Consider the following 23,273-nt stretch of genomic DNA (forward strand, 5'->3'; position numbering starts at 1 on the left):
GTCTCCGTTGTGGTCTAGTGGTTAGGATTTATGGCTCTCACCCATAAGGCCGGGGTTCGATTCCCCGCAACGGAATTAAAATTTTTGTTGCAATTTTTGTTTCAAAAAAATATTTAACGCTCAAAGATTCAAATGTTTCGAGACAAAAGAGAGAAAAAAAATTCCAAAATAAAAGTGGCTCTCTCTGTCAATCATCGAATTCAATCTATTCGGGTAAGGGTAGGGCTGCTCACTCACTCGAGCACACACACACACAGCTCATTTTGGTGATTTGATTTCGCTGCGATTCAACTAGAAAATGCCTTTTTTATCCACTCGGCACACCTACTCGTTTAGTTTTTGGGGAAAAACATTAGAACAAAGAAGAATAAAAAAAATTTAATTCCGTTGCGGGGAATCGAACCCCGGCCTTATGGGTGAGAGCCATAAATCCTAACCACTAGACCACAACGGACACGGAAAACTTGCTTCTCGGGGGTGTAGAAGAATCCCGCGGGAGGGCAGCAGGAGTGCTATCGCGCTCCATTGAGAATAAAAAAGAAAATGCAAACATTTTGGTCTTAAAAAGAACGGAAATGAGAAATTGAATGGTTGGGGGGATGGATAGTGGAAGGAGGAGCAGAAATTGGTTCCAATTATCTTAGTACAAGAAACAGGGGATGCTGCACAAACTGACGTGAATCGAGAATAGAAACAAATGGTGATGAGAATTCGAAATTCAAATTCAAAGTTGAAGTTTTCCTATTAAATTTGCGAGGTTCAACAACGTGTGAAAAGAAGGAAATTAAATTTTTCGATGGCTTTGAAGTGGTGAGAAGTTGAGAAGGCGAATTAATGATGAACAAGGCTCAAAAATTGAAGATCTTTGTGCGGGGAACCTTTGAAATCGCAAAAAAAAGAGTATGCGAATAGATAGAGAAAGTTTTAAATTTTGGGGAAAAATTCGAAAAAAAAATTTTTTTTTGGAACATTTTTTAAAATTTATGTTCTAAATTTCAAACGCTCATACCTTTTTTAATTATTGATATTGAAAGATGATTTTTATTTCAAATTGTAGATAATTGTTTTATCTACAAAATTTCAGCTACAATCTAAATAAAAAAAAAAGATTTTTCAACAAATTTTTGGAAAAAAAAACTTTTTTTTTCAAATTTTTTAGAAACTTTTTTTCGAATTAAACATTTTTTATAAGCTACTTATTTGTACAAAAATAATTTTTCTAGCAGAAATAAACATTTTTCACGCCAAACACCTCCAAAATCTTCCAGTTTAGACCGCCTGAACAGGAAGCCAATAGTGTTGTGCTCAATGAAGTGAGCCGTCATTTAGTGACGTAGATTTGTGTACTTTAGAGTGGAAATTGGTAGAATTGGCTGGAAATATTAGAAAGTACGCAAAAAATCAGCTATGATAGAATTTTGGTAAATTTTTCGATTTTAAAAAATTTTCAAAAAAAAAAATTTCAGAAATTTTTTTTCTAACTTTTTTTCTTCAAACTTCCTCAACCTCAACATTTTCGAAATAACTATAAAATAGTAAAATATAAAGTTTTTAAAGTGAAAAGAAATCCAAAAAGAATAAACAAAACGCGAAACATTTTCCGGAAAACTCTTTTTTTCTCTTCAAAATTGTTTGACACATTTTCCATTGTTCCGTCCCATGGGATGCTCCGTGAGCTTTAGAATTGCGAAAAGTTGAAGTTTTGATGGATTTGATGATTTAGAATGACTTTGGGTTTTTTGAAAAATTTAAAAATTTTTGCGAAAAAAAATTTTTCTTTGGAAATTTTTTAAAAACTTTTTTTCTGAAATATGATTATAAAAATCAGATTTAAATTAGCGCTAGCTTTCAGAAAAGTATACTCACGACTAGGTTACGAAAAATTTGAAAAATACCATCAAATTTGGGTCCCGCCACGAAAACTACAGTAATCCAAGTTTTCACAATTTGAGGCCATTTAGCACCAACTTATTAAAAACCAAGATTATTAAAAACTTATTGAGTTTGCTTATCCGACTGAAAATCTGTAAATTAGAAAATTAACTGAAATTTTTAAAATTTTTTTCAAAAAAAATTCGAAAAAATTCGAAAATCCATAACTTTGCCAGTTTTTGAGATTTTTATTTTTTCACTTAAAAAATGTGAAAATATCACAATTTGTAGACGAAAAAAATTCAACTAGCTTAAGATAAAAAAAGCGAAGGTTTTTCGTGGCGAGACCCGAAAAATAACGAAACTTTTCGAAAATCCATCAATTTTTGAGATTTTCGACCGAATTTTTTTTTCAATATGTCTTAAATTTTCTCAATTACAACTTCAAATTATTTATAACATAATTAAATTACATTTATATTTGTATATTAATAAGTAAAATAAAAACGGCATAAAACATATTCTGAGACCTGTTGAGAAGAAATGTGGGGGGGGGGGGGGGGGGGGTGGAGAGGAGAAAATATGGCGGCTGCTGAAAATTGGCGACAAATATACAGAAATTATAGCCTAAAAATCGATAAAATCCAGGTTAGACATATCGATTCCTGTCGAAACTGCGCATAAAATCTGCCAACTGTCGATTTGGCGGCGGTGGGGAACTTATCGATCGGATAGAGCCGCCAAAGTCCTGAAATTTGGAGCATTTTTGGTGGAAATTAGTTTTGAGTAAATTTTTTGAGTTCAGCTCGCCGGGAGCTTTCAAAAAAGTATAATCATGACTAGGTTAATTTTTTTTTTGGGTCTCGCCGCGAAATTAAAGGCGCAGAGCATCTGAAATTTCAAAATGATTGGAGCCTAGTCATGACGGGGGTCATTTTGAAGATAATAGTGAGCTGATTTCAAATTTTCTGCTATTGAGAAGTTTGGCGGAATAGTTTTTAAAAATTACAGAATTTAAAAAATTTGAATTTTCGAATTTTTTTTAAATTTTTCGAAAATCCACAACTTGAACAAACAATATTTAAAATGTTGGTAAAAATCTAATAAAAATGTTAAAAATGATAGATTCTCGCTGCGAGACTCAAAAACGTTCAAAAACTTAATTCCCAGAACAGAAACTGCCACAAAACTCAACAAAAAAAAATTTTCTAACAAAAAACCAAAAAAAAAAAAAAACTATTCCCATAACTACAGTAACATGAAACTTACAGGTGCAGGAGATTGCCTCTGAAAACGCACAGGTAAAATTACTACAGTAACCCATAGTTACAGCAGCCCTACAGTACCCCAAAATAGATACAGTACTTTTAGAATAACCCTACAGTACTTCTACAGTATCCCTACAGTACCTCTACAGTACCACTACAGTACCCTACAGTATCCCTACAGTACCTCTACAGTACCACTACAGTACCTCTACAGTACCACTACAGTACCCTACAGTACCCCTACAGTACCCCCACAGTACCCCTATAGTACCCCTACAGTATTCCTACAGTACCCCTACAGTACCTCTACAGTACCCCTACAGTACCCCTACAGTACCCCTACAGTACTCACCTGTGACTCTGACATCGTTGTGGGGTCCGAGCAAGTCGTCGCCGTATCAGAGTTCTCAGCCATGTTGCGAGAAAGAATTGCTGAAAAACATTTTTTTGTCAAAATTTTGAATTCCCGCGCAACTTACAAATTGCGACAATCGCGGCCACGGCCACCAAGGCGACCACCCAGAATAAATAGCTGGAGGTCGCCGATTTTAAGAGGTCTTCCAGGCCGTCAGAGGAGCCCGAGGTGAGCTTCACGTTGGTAGACAGTGCTGACGTCAGAGCTTCTGCAAATTTGTATGGTTGGTGTGGATTTACGAGGCTATGTGTGGATTTACGGAGGCTCTATGTAGATTTACGCGGTTCTGTGTGGATTTACAGGAATCTATGTCGATTTACGAGGTTTTTTAAATGTAGATTTAAAGGATTCTATGTAGATTTACGGGGTACTGTGTAGGTTTACGGGGATGTTCCTTGTAGATTTACGGAGTTCTATGTAAATTTACGAGGTTTTATGTAAATTTACGGGGGTCATGTGTAGATTTACGACGCCCACTCACCATCAACTGAATTTATTCCCTTTGCGAGACGTTTTGTGAGCAATAATCCGGTTTTATTAGTATTTCCACAAGCTGGGGGCTGAAATATTGACAGTTTTAGAAAAATTCCAAAACTACAGTATACCTACCGTAACCCCTTCACACCCATCACCGTCTCGTGTACATAAGGAGAGTTTGCAGACGAATTTTAGAGATTCAGCGTCCTGGAATTTTTTTTTCTTAATGCTTTTATTTCCAAAAAATCCTATTTGTCGCCAATTCTATAAGTTTTGACCTACATGCACATTAAACACGTGGCTTGCCGCCCACGCAGTCAGCGAATCATCTGCGTAGGTCAAATCGGTGAGCAGAGCCAAATCTGATGAGCATCCACGTGGATCGACGAACGCAAATTTCCGCTCTACGTCGTCACTGGCGTAGCAGCTGTGAACCTGCAAAAAATTGTTCAAACTCAACATTTGATCTAGAAATATTCATTTTCCCGAATTTTAAGTAAGAAATTCGAGCTTCTCGCTGTTTTTTACTGCGTACACATTTTTTACTGAGGTCGTAACTCAAAATTTGAAATTTGCTGGGTACGGTAGCCCGAAAAGTACGCAAACACCCTCACGACAAAATGCACAACTTTCTCAAAATTGATGCTAGAGATCTGGAAAATGGCCCTAGGGGTAAAAAGTGGCGGGGAATTCAAATTTAACATTTAAAAAATGTGAAAATCGGTACAAATTTCTAAAATCTACAGTTTCCAGGGAAAAATTCAGTTTTCTCGAATTTAAATTGTGAAATTCAAGCTCCTCGTCGTTTTTTACTGCATACACATTTTTTTCTGAGCTTGTATCTCCAAATTTGAAATTTGTTGGGTACGGTAGCCCGAAAAGTACGCAGACACAGCGAGCCTCACGACAAAATGCACAACTTTCTCAAAATTGATGCTAAAGATCTGGAAAATGGCCCTAGGGGTAAAAAGTGACGGGGAATTTGAATTTTACATTCAAAAATTATAAAAACTGGCACAAATTTCTAAAATTCAACATTTTCTGGCAAAATTTTGAGATTCTCAAATTTTGAGTGTGAAATTCGAACTCCTCGTCATTTTTTACTACATACACATTTTTTTTTGAATCTGTAACTCAGCATTTAAAATTTGCTGGGTACGGTAGCCCGAAAAATACGCAAACAAAAAAATGGCTGACGACAAAATGCACAACTTTCTCCAAATTGATGCTAGAGCCTCAAAAAGTTACCCCACTGGGTAAAAAGTGGCGTGGAATTCAATTTTTTACTTAGTTTGCTTTGAAAATTGCGGGAAATTGCTGCAAGCGGGCTCACCTGAATACCATACGCCTGATTCGTGTCATTTGTCCCATCACACTCCCACCGGTGCCATACAGTTTGCCCGACAACGGCCCGGCTTACAATTGGGCCTTCTGGGCCCTCTTTTCTAATGGAATACGTGCAAGTTGGGGGTAATGTGGATAGGGAAATAGTTTCAGCGATTGCCAGCTCACTACGAACTACATTCAAATTTGTGGAGACTACCGCGTCCTGATTCTGGGCTCCGATGAAGCACTGGAGCAAGTATGCTCGGTCCTCGGCCGTGTTCAGTTCGTCGTCGTGGAGCAAATGGAGCACCAGGGAAGAGTTTAGGCCATTTGGATCCGAGGATTTTACCTGGGTCACACCACATTCGTTGTTTGAGATGAATAGGTTTAGTGGAAGAGAGGAAGAAGCGGTCTGAATAGAAAAATTGGGTCTCGACACGAAATCTCCTGGGGTACTGTAGTTATGGCAGATTCTAAGCCAAAAATTGACAGATTTATGGATATTCCATGTTTTTTGTGAATAATTCAAAATTTTGAATTTTGGCGGGATTTTAAAAAATTTTAAATCAATTTTGGCGGGAAATTTAAATTTAGATGATTTTTTGGCGGGAAATTCAAATTTTCAAATAATTTTTGGCGGGAAATTTAAATTTTCAAATTATTTTGGCGGGAAATTCAAATTTCCAAATATTTTTTGGCGGGAAATTTGAATTTTCAAATATCTTTTGGCGGGAAATTCAAATTTTCAAATTATTTTGGCGGGAAATTCAAATTTCCAAATATTTTTTGGCGGGAAATTAAAACTTTCAATTATTTTTTGGCGGGAAAAAAATTTCAAAAAAATTACATTTTCAAATATTTTGTGGCGAGAAATTCAAATTTTCAAATTTTTTTTGGCGGGAAGTTCAAATTTCCAAATATTTTTTGGCGGGAAATTCAAAATTTCTAGTTTAAGCTCTAGGAAAATTGCTTCTAAGCGGAAATTGCTCAGAATTTCAGTGAAATAGTATAAAAATGAGAAAAAAATACATTTTTTCGGTTTATTTTTTTCGAAATTCAAAAAATTCTTCCAAAAAATTCCAAAACAGTAAAAACAAAATTTTTGGGGTAAGAAATTATGCTGAATCCGAATTTCAACACCAAAAATTACAAAAACTCACCGCCTTACACCTAGCATCATCCTGATACCCCTTAACAACTGCAACTCCGCGGAAGCCTGCAGGCGGGTTGACTTGGACTTTGAAACCGTCTCCCACGCATTCCAAATCAATTATTCCAGAATTTTCAGCAGTTTCAGCATTTTCAGGTCGTGTTGTCACCAGAACTTCTGGAGATTCCGCCAAATTTTCATTCAAATCCGGCAAAACTGGGGTCAGAATTTTCGAATTTTCGGGATTTTTTACCGAATATTTCGGGGAAGAATCTGAAATTCTCTTGGCCAATTTCCATGCCAAATCTTTTCCAAAATTATCAGAATCGTATAGATTTTCAGCTGATAAATTTATGATGAAATTCTTATCAGCCTCCAGTGTGGAGATCACTAGAACCGTCACATTATGATCCTTCACTAGACGAGTTGGCTCCTGGATTCTTGCATCGGATTGACCATCGGTGACGATTATTAAAATGTTTTCAGCATCCGGACGGTCTCCCTGGAAGTTTTTTGGTTGGTTTTCAAAAAAAAAACTCAAAATTGGAAAAAAAAAATTTGTTTTTTGGATTTAAAAAAAAATCTAAAAATTTTGTAGCTTCTAGACGTTTTTCAGCAAATTAACTATAAAATTCGAATTCCTCGTTATTTTTCACCCTCTTGCACATTTTTCCTGAAGTTTCTACACAAATTTAGAACTTTCAGCAAATTTGGATTAAGGACTGGTGGCTAAAAACTGCAGGTGATAAGTAAAAAATGACCAAAAAAAATTCTAAAATGAGACAAATAATACTGAGGAAAAAAAATGTCGAAAAAAAAATTTTTTTTGGAAATTTTTTTTTGGAAATTTTTTTTTCAAAAATCCTACTTTTCTTGCTATTTACTAAAAAAAAACTACCCAAAAATTGAATTCTATTCTACGTCATTTTTTACCCCAGCACCCATTTTTCCTATCTATTCTACGTGTATTTCCAATTTTTCCGAAAATTTTGGGTTACTGTAGCTCGGAAAGTACGTAATTACAGAAAATTTCAAAAATTGACGACTGGAGGCTAAAAAATGCTGGGTATCCGTAAAAAATGACGTAGAACTCGAAAATTATAAAGAAAATTTCGAAAAATTGGCTTAAAATGCGTTAAATTCCAAATTTTCGCAACATTTCGGGTTACAGTAGCTCGGAAAATACGCAAACACCGGAAAAACAAAATTTTAGGATAAAAAATAACAAGGAATCCGATTTCCTAACCAAAATTTAAAAAAAAACTCACTCTTTTCTTGGTAAATGCAAATTGGGACACTTTTTCCAACGCCTTGTTCAGCTGGCTTCCTCCCTGTAAAAATTAATTTTTTTAAATAACATTTTTAGATTTTTATTGTTTCTTGAATTTGCTATCCAAAAAAATGAGAAAAATCCAAGTTTCGAATTCAAAATTTTGAATTCCCGCCGCCGCGCTAAACAACGCGAGCTAGCGATAAAACGGAGTGTCGTAGTTTTTTCCGAAAAAATGGGTGTGCAAGGTAGTTTTTTGAGAGGAATCCGATTTTCTTGTTTAAAAATATTTATAAAAACTAGAAAACCACAAAAAATCAAAATTTACCGTCATAAACTCGGTATCCGCAATATCCGCCAACAGATGCTTCTTGCAATTGTGCTTTCTCAGTGAAAACTCCAAATATGGCTCATCATTGTATTGAACCAGTGAAACTTGAACTCCGTCGGCCCCGAAATTGCTGAACTGGCCGACAGTCTCGCCGATCAATTTTATGGCTCTCTGGAACTTTTGCTCTGTGAAATTATCGGAGGAATCGAGCAAAAACAGAATATCCGTGCGATTTCGGTCGATTTCCGGCCTGTTAGGTGTCGGGCACGCGCCTGATGGGATAACAAAGTTTGGCTGGATTTCCTCTGATGATGAAGATTGATGTCTTGGCTTGGAAGTCTGTTAAAAAAATTTGAAACTAAAAATTTCCTGAATCTGTTAGTCTCACAAAAAAGTTGACTCAAAAATTGGATTCAACTCACCGAGAGCTTTCAAATGACCTCCAACATGCTCTGTTTTCGACCATTTTGAAATTTTACCTACCCATGCGCCTTTAATTTCGTGGTGGGACCCAAATTTTGAAAACAGTCGGAACCTAGACATGATGGGTGTCATTTGAAAGCTCATATCGTGCTGAATTTGAAAATGTTAGTTTGAAAGTGATTATTCAAAAATTGAACTAGATTTTGAAGGAATAAAATTAGGAGATTTTCGAAAATCTGAAATTTTGTTAATGTTAAAGATTATGTGATTTTTGTTACAAAACTTGTAAAACAGTTTTGTTAATGCAGAATATATTATTTCAAATCGGGGTTTGTAGATTTAAGGCGGTTCAATGTAGATTTACGAAAGGGTCAAGTAGATTTACGGGGGGATGTCTGTGTGGATTTACAGGACTTTATGTAGATTTACGTGAGGTCTGTGCAGATTTACGGGGATCTGTGTAGATTTACGGCGGTCCTACGTAGATTTACGGGAGGTCTATGTGGATTTACGGGGATCTGTGTAGACTTCCAAAACACTATGCAGATTTACGGGCTGTTATGTAAATTTACGGGATTTACGCGGTTACCTCGGAATTAGTAGTAGAAGCGATGGCAGTAGTAGTAGTAGTGACTATAGGCTCATTTGGTATGGCAAACTCGTTAGTGTAATCATAATCCTCATCTTCTCTTACAACTTCCGGAGTTACAGTAGTCGTGGGTACTGTAGGGCTACTGTAGTCTTCCGCTGAGGTGATGGGGTTCCATTCAATGCTTGAAGTGGAGAAGAATGGCTCTTCGGTGTAAATTGTGTGCGGTGCTACCTCGATTTTCACGATCTCGTCTACAGTATACCGGCGTGGGGTTACGGTAGAAGTGGGCGTGGTCTCGGTTACTGTAGAAGGTGGTGACGTCATTGGGGTTACTGTAGAAGTTGGTGTGGTGTCCAGCGTGAAAGTGAACGGATTTTCAGATGAAGTTACCAGTGGAGGGCTGAAAGTCGATGGATGCAGGGTTGGGGCTGATGATGGCTTTGTTGGAAGGTTGTGGACTACTGTAGATTCTGAATTTCAAATAATCAATATTTTTTCTGAATAGAACTAAAATTTCTCTAAATTTACCCCCAAAAATTAAGTGAAAACTTCAAAAACCGGTGAAGTTATCGATATTCAAAAATTTTCGATTTTTCAACTTAATTTTTTTTTTAAATTATTTTTTTTTGAGTTGTTTTAACAAAATTCATCGATTTTTGGATTTTTTTTCAATTTTCTTACCCGTTGTAAACATAATCACCGGCTTCGAGGTCACCGTGCTCTCATAGTCCTCCTCGTTGCTCTCAAGGTTCACAATTCCGTGGTGGTGGTGAGTGGATGGGGAAACCTCGATAAGTGTCGGTTTTCTCGTGGGAATTGCAGAAATTTGACCATTTTCAGCGTGCTCAGCGTGTCTGAAAACCAAAAATCAATTAAAAATTCCAAAAAATACTAGTTCCTACTGTATTTCTTCAGATTCCGGTCCATACGTCACCACAGAAGTTGGTGGGCGGTAAGGGGGCGGGGTTATGGGCGGGGCTTGCGTGGTGGGCGGAGTCTGTCTTGTAGTTGTCGTAGGCGGAGTCCACGGAGCCCAAGTTTGCTTTGTGCGCGGAGTCTGAGTCGTTGATGAAGTCTGGGTTGTGGGCGGAGTCTGAGTTGTTGGGGGCGGAGTCTGAATTGTGGGCGGAGTCTAAAAATTTTAGAATTGAAAATGTCTGTATAATCTACAGTAACCCACCTCAGTCACCCGGATTCCTGGCATAACGTGAACACGCCCATCTGTCGGTCGTGTCCAAGAAGTGGGCGTGGTTTGGGTAGTGGGCGGGGCCTCGGTGGGCGGGGCCTCGGTGGGCGGGGCTTGAGTCGTTGTTGTTGTCCAAATTCTTGTGGTAATGGTGCGTCGAGGTGTTGTTGTAGTTGGACTTGTCACCACTACAGTAACTCGGCGAGTGGTGGTTGTTGTGGGCGGGGTCTGAGTAGGCGGGGTTTGCGTGGGCGGAGTTGTATGACTTTCCGAAATATCCTCGGAACTCTCATAGTCGTCATCATCAATGTTAAATTCTGCAGGTTGGGAAGTGGTGGGCGGAGTCCGAGTTGTGGGCGGAGTCCTAGTTGTGGGCGGGGCTTTGGTAGTTGTCGTGGTGGTCGTCTCTTGATCGATTTTTCGAACCTGAAAATCGAAGATCAAAAAAAAAAGCTTAACTTTTGAATTCCCGCCCGATCAACGTTTTGCTAAACAACACGCGGTGCTTAAAAGCGGAGTGTCGTTGTTTTTAACGGAGTTAGCGAGTTTTCGACTCAATTTGTGGATAATATCCTAAATCCCTGCGAAATATTGATTTTAACAAACTAGATTTTTAAATTTCCGCCCGCCAACCGTCAACCGCTAAACAACATGCAGTGGCGTAAACAACGGAGTGTCGTTGTTTTTCGTGATTTTTGGCGGGAAATTTGAATTTTTTTGGTTTTCTAAGGACAAATTTTATTGCTTATTTTTTTGGTGGGGATTTTAAATTTTTTTGGGAGAATGAATTTTGGATAAAAATTTTGCAAAAAAAATTCCAAAAAAAAAAAGAAGTTTTTCCTCTAATTTTTTCTGGCCTACCTCATCAAATCCTTCTTCAATCAATTTTTCCAGGTCTTCTTCAGTAATATCAGTATTATCAATAGTTTCACCCAAATTCTTTGCCAACTCATCGACCAACGCCTCCTCGAGCTCCTTCCGCATCCCGTTGTCCATAGTCATGGTACTCCCACGCATTCTATCCATAACTTTTGGAATTGCACGGTTGAGCTCTTTATTAACAGCATTATTAACAGTATTTTCCAATTGTCGGTTTGGAGTCGATACGGTGGCTTTTACCTCGATTATGTTGGATGCTCCGGGCTTCTGGAAAAAATTTGATGTATTGGGTAAGGTAATAAAAGTGTGAAAGTAATTTTAATGAAAATTTCACAAAATTTCAAGCACTTCAAGTCAAAAATCAGCCGAAAATCTCAAAAATTGAGTGAGTTATTGATTTTCGAGAAATTTCGATTTTAATTTTTTTTTGTTTGAAAAACAATTATGGTTCGACCGCCAAGAAAACTATAATTTTGCAGGTTTTGTTCTAAAAGTTAGTAAAAATATTTTTGTACCTTTGAAGACAAAATTGAGCTGAAAATTTTAAAAATGGGCGGAGTTACGAGTTTTCGAAATTTTTCGAAAAAATGTCAAATTATTATTTTTGGAAAATTTCCAGAACTTTCTGGAAATCATGAAAACTTTCTATACGGAAAATTTCAGAATCTTCACAATAAAAATCTAGAAAATACGGTAGTTTTCCAGAGTTTACATTTTTTGAAAATTTTCGATTTTTTTCGAAAATCCATAACTTTGTCAATTTTTAACATTTTCGGTTGTTTTATGGCTTAAAATCTAAGTAAAATCTTTTTCTATTAGATAAAAATTATAACTTTAATTTTCCATCAGAACTACAGTACCCCATGGGTTTTCGTTTCGGGACTCAACTTTTTTTTTGAAGATTTTCGAAAATCCATAACTTTGTCAATTTTCAATATTTTTGGTTGTTTTTTAACTTAAAATGTGCGTAGACTCTTTTTCTATTAGAAAAAAATACAATCGTCAAATTTTCAGTCAACTCTACAGTACCCCAAGGGTTTTCGTGTCGGGACTCAAAATTTTTTAAAAAAGATTTTTGAAAATCTCTAACTCTGTCCATTTTCAAGATTTTCGGCTGCTTTTTGACTTAAAACACGCAAGATTTTCCCAATTTTCCTACAAAAAAATAATAACACACCTGAACCTGTCCCTCATCCACAAACTCCAAAGTATCCCTGTCAAAATCCTTGGTGATCACAATAGGGTCACTATGGGTCCCCGGTCCGCCATGGGAAGTCCCAATTCCAAATAATCCACGTACTGGGGTCTTGATCTCCGTATGAGATGGCATACGATCCTTGGCATTCAGGTAAAGGTGGATGATGATGTTGTTAACCGGATCCAACTGTTGGGGTCCCTGGAAATGTGGGATTTTTGGGATTTTTAAAATGAAAATTCAATTTTTTCAGGTAATGCAGCATGAAAATAAAAAATTATTTTAAAAATAAAATCAAAAACATTTCGAATATCCGCCGGAGAAACTTCTGTCTGTCGCTGAAGGATGGATGACGTTGGGATTTGAATATGGGGTCTCTGGAAGATAATGTTGGAGGAAACTGACAAAAAAAAAGACTACATGCAAAACATGACAACTTTGGCGTCCGACATTTTACGGGCTCCCGCGAGATGTCGGACGCTTCAATTCTACAACAGAAACAATCGATAGAGGGGATATAGTGAACAAGAACATGAAAACAAACAGACAGAAAAAACCGGTCAACACAAAAAAAAAGATAAGAAAAAGTACACAGTTAAATCACAACTGCATGCCTCAAACGCAAAACAATACGCAAATCACAAGAAAACTGGAAAAAAAACCACATAAAACTTCAGAAAAAATACTTAGAATTTCTACAAAAGCTAAAAATAGTTGCCAAACAATTAAAAGATACCAACATAGTGAAATAGAGAAAAAACAATACAAACATTACAAATTTAAACAAATCTACATGGATGAAAAATATATTTCACAACACACGCGGTGTCAGGAGGATGTCCCATAGCGGGTAGATCTACAAGTAACGCGCGAGAATTTTTTCCTCAAAAAATGTGACGCCAGTACGTTCTTAACCATTCAAAACCAGTTCAACTCCCGCATTTTTTGTAGATCTACGTAGATCAAATCGAAATTGGACACTCTGACACCACCACGTGACAACACGAATACATTTTAATCCGCTACAGTACAAACCTGAAAATGTGCTACTTGACGACCCTGATGTGGAATTTGACCGGGCGCTCCTGCACGGAAATGATTGTGAGGTGGTTGGAATGACGGTGGTGTCTGAAATTGTTGTATTATAGCGTTTTGAAAACATTCTTAGAATAGAAAGCTACAATAGTTAGAAATGGAAAAAAGAACACAGTGGTTGCATGATTTTTTACACCAAAAATGTCTTATCTATAGTTCAATTTATGTGGCCTGTAGGGATATTATGGCCTAAATTTTTCCGTAGGAGGTGATTGTAAATGAAAACCGTTCTAGTCTGAGCAACCGCTGGGCACTACAATGACTCTCATTTGCAATCACCTCCTACACAGGAAAACAACAGAACAAGCGGGAAGAATGTAGGTCACAATAGACCGGCAGAGGCTCTCCACTATTGATATTACCGCCATAAATAAACGTACGTAGAGTCAGAAAGTCCCATTTCGCTTTGATCTTCGAAAAATGCGGGAGATAAGTCGCAGACATCTTATCTGATTTTGCATGGCTAAGAGCGTGCAGACGTCACAATTTTTTGGGAAAACAATTCCCGCATTTTTTGTAGATCAAACCGCAATGGGACAGCCTGACACAACGTGTTGTTCACTATTGTATGGACACAACAGTATGAAATAAAATAAATGATTTTCTGTAATTTCAATGCGAATTTTACAAATTTGCCTACGTCTAAGCCTATGCCTAAGCCTAAACCTAAGCCTAAGGCGAGATCTAACCCTCATCCTAACCCTAACCCTAACCTTAAGCCTAAGCCTAAGCCTAATCTTCAGCCTAAGCTTAAGCCTAAACCAAAGCCTAAGCCTAAGCCTAAGCCTAAGCCTAAGTTGAAATTTTTAGGCCAAATTTTAGGCCAAATTTAGGGTAAATAAATCTACAAAATTGGGCCCAAGTCCAAGCCTAGTCCAAAGCCTAAGTCTAAGCCTAAGCCCAAGCCCAAGCCTAAGCCTAACCTCCAGCCTATCTCACCTGTGGAATAGTCCTCTGCTGCTGCCGGAACCCAAATCTCTGTGGATCCTGCTGCTGAAGCTGTTGCATTTGCCAATTGAAATTCTGGCCAGCTCTCTGATGATTACCCGGGAATTGTCGGTTGTCTAGATTTAGAGAAGGTTGTCGGAAACTCGGATAACTCCTTGGTGGTTGGAAGTTTGAGGGCCGTGGTGGTGGCTGGTACCCTCTGGCCAGCGTCGGAGCCGGAGCTTCTTCTTGTCTTGGGGAGGGTGGTGGACGGAGGAACGGACGGCCAATGGGCACTGCGTCATATGTTTGGGAGGATACCTGGTATTATTTTAAAGGGTAATTTTTGAAATGTGCTCTATATCAGCCTTAAAACAACACCCATATTGCCTTGTTTTGAAATTTTGGGTCCCGCAGCGAAATCGGTTGTTTAAAGGCGCAGAAGGGATATATTTTTGAAAGTATGTGGAACCTATGCATTTTTACACAAATTTCAAATACTTTTGATAAGTCTTAGAAAAAAATGGACTAAAAAGCTTCAAAATTGACAAAGTTATCGATTTTCGAAAATTTTCGAAAAATTTCAAAAAATCAAAAATTTTATTTTTTCGAAATTTCGATTAATTTTCTTATCTTCAAACTGAAATTTTATTATTTTTGAATTAAAAAACCCTGTAGCTTCCAAATTACACCCATATTGCCGTGTTTCCTCAATTTAGGGTCCCGCCACGAAATTAAAGACGCATAAAAATTTTCCTATAGTTGACGAAATGTAGGCAATATGGGTGTTATTTTGAAGCTGAGAATTAGTAGAATGCGAAAGTTAATTCGAAAAATTTTTTAAACCCCAAAAAATTTGCTAAAATATTCGAAATGTAGGAAAAAAAATTTTTCTCGAAATTCCTATTTTTCTAAAAAATTTCCAGACAAGATTTGAGTCAATTTTAAGCTCAAAATAAGCCAATTTAAATTTTAGAGAACTAAAAAAAGTCCTAAAATCCGAAAATTTCTCACCAAAACCGGCAAAACGAGCCCTAAAATCAGTATTGGTATTGTGGGGCTCCTCCGACGTCGCATTTTTTTGTCTGAAATTATAAAACATTAGTTTTGCAGAGATATGAAGTAACAGAAGAAAATAAAATTTAAAAAAATCCAAAAAAAAAAAATTAAATTTCATTAAATTTTTTTAAAAAAATTAAAAATTAAAATTTCCGAAAATGTTTTCCCAAAAAAAAAATTTTTTTACTCAAAAAAAACCCAGAATCCACGAAAAACGGCAACTTTCCTCGGAATGCGGGAACTTGATTTTTTAGGCTTCTGCCTTTATCCCGAGATGATAAGAAGTCCCAGAGATAGTACTGCCTGGCAATAGGCGCCTGGTGATAAAGATAGTGATAACGAATTGGTGGGGGAGGAGGAAATTGTTGCCAGAATGCAATCATCAGGGTGAGTGAATCAACAAATTACATGGGAAAAGCTAAGAAAAAGGAGAAATTTGTTGGGAAAAAAATGGGAGAAATCGGAATTTTTTTGGGATGTTATGCCATTATTTTATCAATATTAGTGGATAATTGTAATTGTAATGGATTATGGTGATAAGTTGCTAAAAAAAAAAGATAATTTGTATAAATGGGCTGAAATTTGAATTTTCGAAGAAAAAAATTGGAAAAAAAATTTCGAAAATTTTTTTTTTTCCTAAAAATAATAATAATTTCTAATAATAATAAGGTTTTAACCGTTTTAGGAATTAAAAAATTGATTTTTCTGTCACTTTTCCCTTTAAAAGCTCTTTTCTAACTCAATTTTTAAATTTCGCGGGGTACTGTAGCTCCGAAAGTACGCAAACACCGCGAACCTACGACAAAATGCACCAATTATCGAAATCTTCTGCAAAAAAGGTTTTTTGGGGTAATTTTGCGCTTTGAAACTGAATTTTGATGTAAAAAGTGATAAAAATTGACGGCTTTGCAGATTTGTATATTTTGCGGTGTTTGCGTACTTTCCAAGGTACAGTACCCCGCAGAAGCGCGGCAAAAGGTTGGGTACGGGTGAAAATAGCCGGGAAATTTGAATTTAACAGGAAAAACGTTTAAAAATAATATTTAAATTGAGAAATGCTGAAAAACCTTAAAAATAACGAAAAAAATCCAATTTTCTCGAAAATCACAAAGCATTACGTTCCTTATCAGTGATAAAATTATGCAAATGACAAAAATTTTCTCGGAAAGGAAAAGATAACAGAAAACAAAGAAAACGGGAAGGGATTAGCAGGTTTATGTAATTCTCGATTTTCTTTTTGAAATTGAAATTTTGAAATTTTTCAAAACGCAATCAAGCTATCAATCTTAAGCTATTAATAAGTTGTGCATTTTTTCGTAAGTTGGTTGGTGTTTGCGTACTTTTGGAAGTACAGTACCCCGCGACATTTGAAAATTGAGCTAGAAAAGAGTTTTCGGTGTAAAAAGTGACAGAAAACTCAATTTTTATTAAATGAATGGTTAAAAGCCAAATTATTTGTTTTTAAAGAAAGTTCTGAAAAAAAATTAAATTTTTTTTTTGAAACTTTGTATTTCGGTAAAAACTGATAATTTCAGAAAACTATCACTTTTAGCCCGATTTAATGTCAAAAATCGGATTCAGAACGTCAATATACCCCTAGAAACCTCTTTTCCGCAAAATTAGTGCAATTTGTGCATTTTGTCGTGAGGTTCTCGGTGTTTGCGTACTTTCGAAGCTACAGTACCCCGCGAAAATCAAAATTTAAGCTAGAATGTTAGGCAAAAGCTTAATAAAGGTAAAACTAGCCGAGAAACACGAATTTTATAATGAAAAATTGAAAAAAAAAAGGTTTTAACTCTAGAAATGTGGTCAAATTTTTAAAATTTTCGCAAAAAAAGTCGGAAAACTCGGTTAGAAAAAATATAAAATCTTGTCAAAACCCACCCAGTTAAATAGACAAAGTGTGGGCGGAACAAGGGGCTCTGCAAGTTTTTCGACGAAAAGCCCACCACATTTATCATTTTGATGGGTCGAGGTGAGAGAAGGACTTGAATTGGAATTTGTCGTTCTACTCAAAAAAAGAGGTACATTATTATGTTATCTTAATGGGGAAAAATGTGATAAGACCACTTGGTGATAAGCTATCAATAGTTCGTTATTTTTTGGGAAAACAATTTTGGCAGAAAATATAAAATTTTAATTTTTTTTTCTAAAAATTTGTTTTTCCATAGGTTTAAAATTTTTTCGTTAAATTATAGAGTGGAAATAAAATTTCAAATAATTTTTTTTTTTGAAATTTCCAATTTGTACCAAATTTTGGTGGGAACTTCAATGCTTTTCTTCAAATTTTAAATTTTGGCGGACAATTCTAACTTCAAAATTTCTCTTCAACTTTTCAAAGGAGCTTCAAATTAAAAAAAAAACACCATAAAATTTTGGCGGGAAATTCAAACCATTTAGTAAAAAAAAAACGTAAAAATTGCTAACCTCGTAGAGAATATTATTTATGATTTTGACAAAAACATTAAAATTTTAAAGAAAAAATTATGAAAATCCGATTTCTAATTGTAGAGCTATTATCACACAGAAACCCAATGGGAATGAAAATGAGAATTTCGGAAATTGAAACCTCATAAAAATTGTTGAAATTCAGGATTTTAGGATATAAAACTCACCGCACCCTTTTCCCGGGAGGGTTCATCGACACTTTCACCTCTGCATTTTATGGGAGGTAATGAAGGAACTGATAAGGATTAAAAGGCATAAAGGTGATAAGGGATACTGTAGGAAAAAGGTATAAGCTGATATTGAAATAGATAAAATTTTGAAGAAGCTTATCAAAAAATCAACCGAAAATGCTTAAAAACGCGTAAATTTTTCGAAAATCGTAGTTTTTCGGGTTTTTTGGATTTTTTGAAATTTCGAAAATATAGTTTTGTAGTAGTAGTAACAGGTAGATTTGGTGTTTTAGCTAATAAAACTTTAAAAAATAGTCCAAATTTAGCTTTCCGTCTTCAAGCAGTTAGTTTTTAACTACAAAGTTGTAGATAAACGTATGCTGAACAATTTGTCAGTGACCAATTTTTTGATAAAACAAAAGCGAGCCGAGATATAGGTGCTCAAAGTTGAGTCGATGCACCATGTTCAACAACTACACTTTATCAGTTTTACTGGGTTTTTGTGATATCAAAAAGCGTTTTAATACAAGGTTTTGGAAAAAAAATCTGATAGAAACATTTAGTTAGTTTACAAATTTTTGATAAAATTGAATATAACCTAGATATCAATAAGGAAACAAATTTAATTTTCCGGTCGATGCACCATGGCTCACACTAATTTTGGAAGCTCATAACTCGGTCAGTTTTTTGAATATCTAGGAATTTTTAAATGGAACATTGTAGTAAAACCAAATATTATATTAATAAGAAAACCACTTAGATATAAACTGAGAAACAATTTCCGGCCGATGCACCATGTCTCACACTAACTTTGGAAGCTCATAACACAGTCAGTTTTTTAAAAAAATATATCAAAAAATTTGAAATGTAACCTTGTAGTAAAACTGATTAAAAAAAATATTTTTTAATTTGAAAATTTTCTTGTAGGAGCTTTCAAAGTACGTTACACTGCAAAAAAACAAAAAATTTCAAAAAAAATTGATTCACTAATTATATATCTATATCAACAATACTATATGAAACAAAAGGCCAAAACCGAACATTTGCCGATATCTTCTTCTCATTCGATGACGAGGGGGGACACCAAGACACCCCACGAAAAAAAAAACGAGTTTACGGGTCCCCCAGGCGAACTAGGGGAGGCGGAAAATATAAAGGAGGAGGGGGGGGGGTAGGCGGTAATTGAGGTGATATATTTGTGTGAAGAGATGAGGAAGGAGGCGGCATGATGGGTATAATTAGAAGGAACTTTTGGAACAGTGAATTTATAAAATTTTAAAAATTCCGCGGAAATTTTTTTTTGCGGCAAATTTAAAAAATTACGAGATCTTGAACATTTTTAATTTTAACGCCAAGTTTATAATGTAAAATGTTTAGGTTGAATTTTCAAACTTTTCAAAAAATTAAGATAACAATTTTTCCATATTTTTTAAAAATATTTTTATAAATATTTCAGACTCTAACAAATTTAGGCAGTTTTGGCATTTTTTTGGTTTTTTTTTGCATTTACGACCTTTTTTTGGACTAAACATCTCTTTTTTGGCCTAAAAATCTGTTTTTTTGGCTTAAAAATCTCGTTTTTGGCCTAAAATATTGAGCCATTGAATTTCAAAAAAAAAATAGAGAAAATTGATAAGAAATTCATAAACTCAAATATTTCGAAAAATTTACATATTCTTTGGCGGGAAAATTTTATTTTCATGTAAACTTTCATCAAAAAAAACCCCCCCAAAATTTTGGGATTTTGAATTAAACCATTTCAGACCGTAGGAAATGTAAATTTATAGGATTTTTTTCTAATTGTTATAGAAATAACTAATGTTAAAGTGTCTAACAACTGGAAATTGACAGGAATAAACGTTTTATGAACATTAAAAGTAAAATTGGAACATTTGAAAGTTCAAGAACATCCCGAAAACCAAGTAGCGCCAGAAGTCAATGGTCACTTGAACTCGCAACTTTTTGAACGTTTTTTTTTACTTCCTATTCAAAAAGTACAGTACCACAAAGAACAACAAATTTCCAAAATAATGGAATTTTATTGATAGTTTGAATTTTTTTGAAAAAAATTTTTGGCCATAATTCAAAAAAATCAATTTTTTTCAGAATTAAAAAAAGAATTCTACGAAATCTCAAATTCTGAACACCATGTTCGCCTAAACCCAGCCGTTCTGTTACAGCAAAAGTGTTCAGATATATTCAGGGAGGTATACACAAGGTCATACTTTCGTTTGATATATTACTTGTCACTTTATCAATTTTTTTATCAGTGGATGTTCTTGACAAGTTTTTTGTAAGCTTTTTACAGGGAAAAAGTGTACTTTTGCAAAATAAAACAAAAAAAATTTAAAAATTTAGCGGGAAATTCAAACTCTTGTAAAAATTCTGGTAGGAAATGTTTAATTTTTTTTTAATTTTAAAATAATTAAAAACAATTTTTTATTAATTCTTATTTATTTATTTTTTAGAATTTTTAATAAATTTTTGAAAAATGCTAACTGAAAAATTGTATTTTAAGAAAATTCTGGAGAAAAATTCCAATTTAAAAAAATTACAGAGGGAAATTCAAAATTTTTTAAATTCATATTTTTACAAAAAAATTTTTTTCTTAAAATTTAATAAAATTTAATATGTAAGGAGTTGGCGGGAAATTAAAGTTTTACAGAATATTCTGGTCGAAAATTGAAAAAAAAAGACATTTTTCTAACTAATTTGGCGGTAAGATTAAATTTATTTTAGATTCTAACGGGAAATTCAAATTTGGAGTATTTTTTTTTCAAATTATTACATTCATTGGAAATCAGAAAATGTTCAAAAAATTTGGCGGGAAAGTTCAAATTTCAATTTTTTTAAGAAAAAATTTGTGGAAGGAAATTTATTTCTAAATTAAATCTATAAAATTACTGTTCATAGCGAGAAAACTGAATATAACTGTTTGCATATTCCCACAAATCTCGTCTCAAGGTTAATCTTGTTATCAGTTTTCAAAATTCCGTCACAATAGTACATGTGTTCATCGTCACCTCCAACTGATAACGCTGATAAGAAAATGGAAGATAGAAAGTGTTACGCAAATCATGATAACGTGGTAATTTGTAAAAATTCTGGCCACTGTTGAACTAGAACCGTATCAAAAAATCTTTTATTCAACAGTTAATTTTTGAATTCCGGCCGATCAAGTTCAAGCTGCGATCGGCGAAATTCGACAGGCAGGAATGATGTCAATGCTGAAATTAGATTGATATTTTTCTATTTAGTTGCAATGTCATTAAAATTACGATCTATCAAAAACGTGGGCGCCTGACACGTGATATTCGAACACTATGTAATTCGGAGCAGTCTGGCTATTTGGATCTTCGCTATTGAATCTGTAGTTTTTCGTTCCGTCATGAGTTTCATCTTCAAACTCAAAGTTGTATGGTTCATCGTGATTGAGTGCAAGTCCGTCAAGAAATATAACACATTTATCCACTTTAGGAACTGATTCTGGAAAAAAAATGTGATAAAATATTTAACCAAGTTGGCTGATTATCCAAACCTTTGAAAAATGCTTTCTCCATTGACTGTGCTGGTCCAGTCAAGCTCATCCCATCACCGTCCTTGCACAATGCTTGAGCATCTTTATAGGATTTACAAGCACTATTAGGAAAGTAGCGAACTCCAAGGCAAACATGCAATACTACATTCTTAGTGGCTCTTGGAAAATAGTTGAATTTTTAGGGCACACACTGCGAGTTAACTCAAAAAAGGTCAAAAAGAAACATTTAGTCACCTTAAAAGCTACAATGGATTCAGACGACTGCTCAAATCGTTCAATTGTAATATTTCCATATGGAAAACTGCGGCAGCCATCTCCTACTTTGTGTACAGCCTGTTAAAACATGTATACATTTATTAGATCAATTAGAATAATATTTGACAGGTTTTGTCATATATACTCAAGCTTTGGGGGCTTCCAAAATGGGTAGAAGGTCTTCAAAGTAGGCCATAAAAAGCTTAAGCTCCCCGATTGAAGCTTTAGGTTCGACCAAGACCAGACAGGATCTCCGATTTGAAGCCAAGCTCAGGTGGGAGAACCAAGCTGTTCAGTGAGAGAGCCCAATTTTTAATAATCCTGTATTCAGGGTAGACTCAATGTCTTAACTGTGGGAAAAAGGTTCAATGCTCCCAAAGGTGAGCCAATATACTTATACGATACCCCCAATTTTTTGGAAAGCTCAGACTACCAAAGCCCAGCGTCCCAACAGCAGGTCCAAAATCAACTCACCAAGCAATTAATATCCCAATAACAAATTTTCATACAGTTACTCCACGAATCGATAATTTCGGTGTAACTACTATTGCCGAGTATTTGCCCGTATATTTCTATTAGTTTAAGATCATCATTAATAATTACTGGAAGACTAAAAGTAAGAAATAGCAAGAGCATCTTAGCAAATCTGGACACAATGCCAAAAACTTCCGAAAAGTTTCAAAACTAACGTTTTTATGACAGAACTCAAGGATTTTATTAACTTGGATACCAAAAAAGTAGTCGTTAAAACTGGCATCTACGCAAGACGGTTATATGACTGAGACGTTTTTGAATAATTTTTTCAAAAATTCCCTAAATTATTCAACAATGTCTCAAATTAATACATGGATATAATATATTTCTGCATATAAGCTCTCAATTATTGGGAGTAGTTGAAATAGGTGCATTTCCAACACGATCTGAAAATTTATATTTAACTACAATATTACAAATAAGTACCTCAAAACTCACTTTAAATAAGTTTCTATATTCCGACACAATCATCAGATTCATTAATTTAAAAAAAAATCCGATTGATGTGATTAAGATCAAGACGCAATTGGCGAGATTCGACAGACCGCTCCTCGAAGACTAATTGTGGAAAGGGGACCACTTCTGAAATAAAATTAATGTTTTTTTTTTTTCAATGTATTAGGCTGGTCAAAAAGTCTTTGCAAAGTTTTGAATTTTTTTTTGTAAGAAGTATTTATTAAAAGCGAACAAGATTCAATGGGTAATATATTCTCCATTAGTGTCTATGACTTCTTGCCAACGCAACGGAAGTTGAGCGATTCCCTCCGCATAGAACTCCTGAGATTTAGAGGCAAAGAAGTCGTCCAACCACGTTTCGACGGCCTTTCGATCATGAAACTTCTGTCCGGCAAGGTGATTTTGGA

General features: G+C 35.2%; 2 protein-coding genes and 4 non-coding genes across 7 annotated transcripts; 1 reads left to right on the plus strand and 5 right to left on the minus strand.

Moving 5' to 3' along the window:
- On the minus strand, nt 1-76 carry M01E10.5. Its single transcript, NR_052121.1, has one exon. It is a non-coding gene; the product is annotated as an Unclassified non-coding RNA M01E10.5 (non-coding RNA).
- Nucleotides 4-75, plus strand: M01E10.t1. The gene has a single exon. It is a non-coding gene; the product is annotated as a tRNA-Glu (tRNA).
- A 306-nt stretch (nt 77-382) lies between the features above and the next one.
- Nucleotides 383-454, minus strand: M01E10.t2. Its single transcript has one exon. It is a non-coding gene; the product is annotated as a tRNA-Glu (tRNA).
- Nucleotides 455-2,473: 2,019 nt separating this feature from the next.
- Nucleotides 2,474-15,493, minus strand: dpy-1 (VWFA domain-containing protein; the record flags this gene model as incomplete). 2 transcript variants are annotated; one of them, NM_001384037.2, is made up of 20 exons in its annotated part: nt 2,474-2,620; nt 3,493-3,572; nt 3,620-3,763; nt 4,037-4,115; nt 4,165-4,239; nt 4,315-4,467; nt 5,366-5,770; nt 6,519-7,010; nt 7,777-7,839; nt 8,107-8,448; nt 9,122-9,594; nt 9,806-9,978; nt 10,027-10,256; nt 10,305-10,736; nt 11,172-11,456; nt 12,367-12,585; nt 12,687-12,761; nt 13,420-13,512; nt 14,419-14,727; nt 15,421-15,493. In NM_001384037.2, 20 exons carry the CDS (start codon nt 15,481-15,483, stop codon nt 2,522-2,524), a joined length of 4,284 nt encoding a protein of 1,427 aa, NP_001370799.1. In that variant the 3' UTR covers nt 2,474-2,521. The 2 variants fall into 2 exon arrangements, with proteins under 2 accessions (NP_001370799.1, NP_001367968.1); NM_001381759.2 differs by lacking the exons at nt 12,687-12,761; nt 13,420-13,512; nt 14,419-14,727; nt 15,421-15,493 and having other exon boundaries at nt 2,483-2,620; nt 9,515-9,594; nt 12,367-12,519.
- A 728-nt stretch (nt 15,494-16,221) lies between these two features.
- On the minus strand, nt 16,222-16,371 carry M01E10.4. Its single transcript, NR_052122.1, has one exon. It is a non-coding gene; the product is annotated as an Unclassified non-coding RNA M01E10.4 (non-coding RNA).
- A 4,893-nt stretch (nt 16,372-21,264) lies between these two features.
- On the minus strand, nt 21,265-21,670 carry M01E10.3 (ATS3; the record flags this gene model as incomplete). The annotated part of the gene is made up of 3 exons (NM_001381760.1): nt 21,265-21,310; nt 21,362-21,569; nt 21,622-21,670. The coding sequence occupies 3 exons, from the start codon at nt 21,668-21,670 to the stop codon at nt 21,265-21,267; spliced, it is 303 nt and encodes a 100-aa protein (NP_001367966.1).
- Between the last annotated feature and the right edge of the window lie 1,603 nt (nt 21,671-23,273).

This window comes from Caenorhabditis elegans, chromosome III (assembly GCF_000002985.6).
Source record: "Caenorhabditis elegans chromosome III".
Lineage (NCBI taxonomy): Eukaryota > Metazoa > Nematoda > Chromadorea > Rhabditida > Rhabditidae > Caenorhabditis > Caenorhabditis elegans.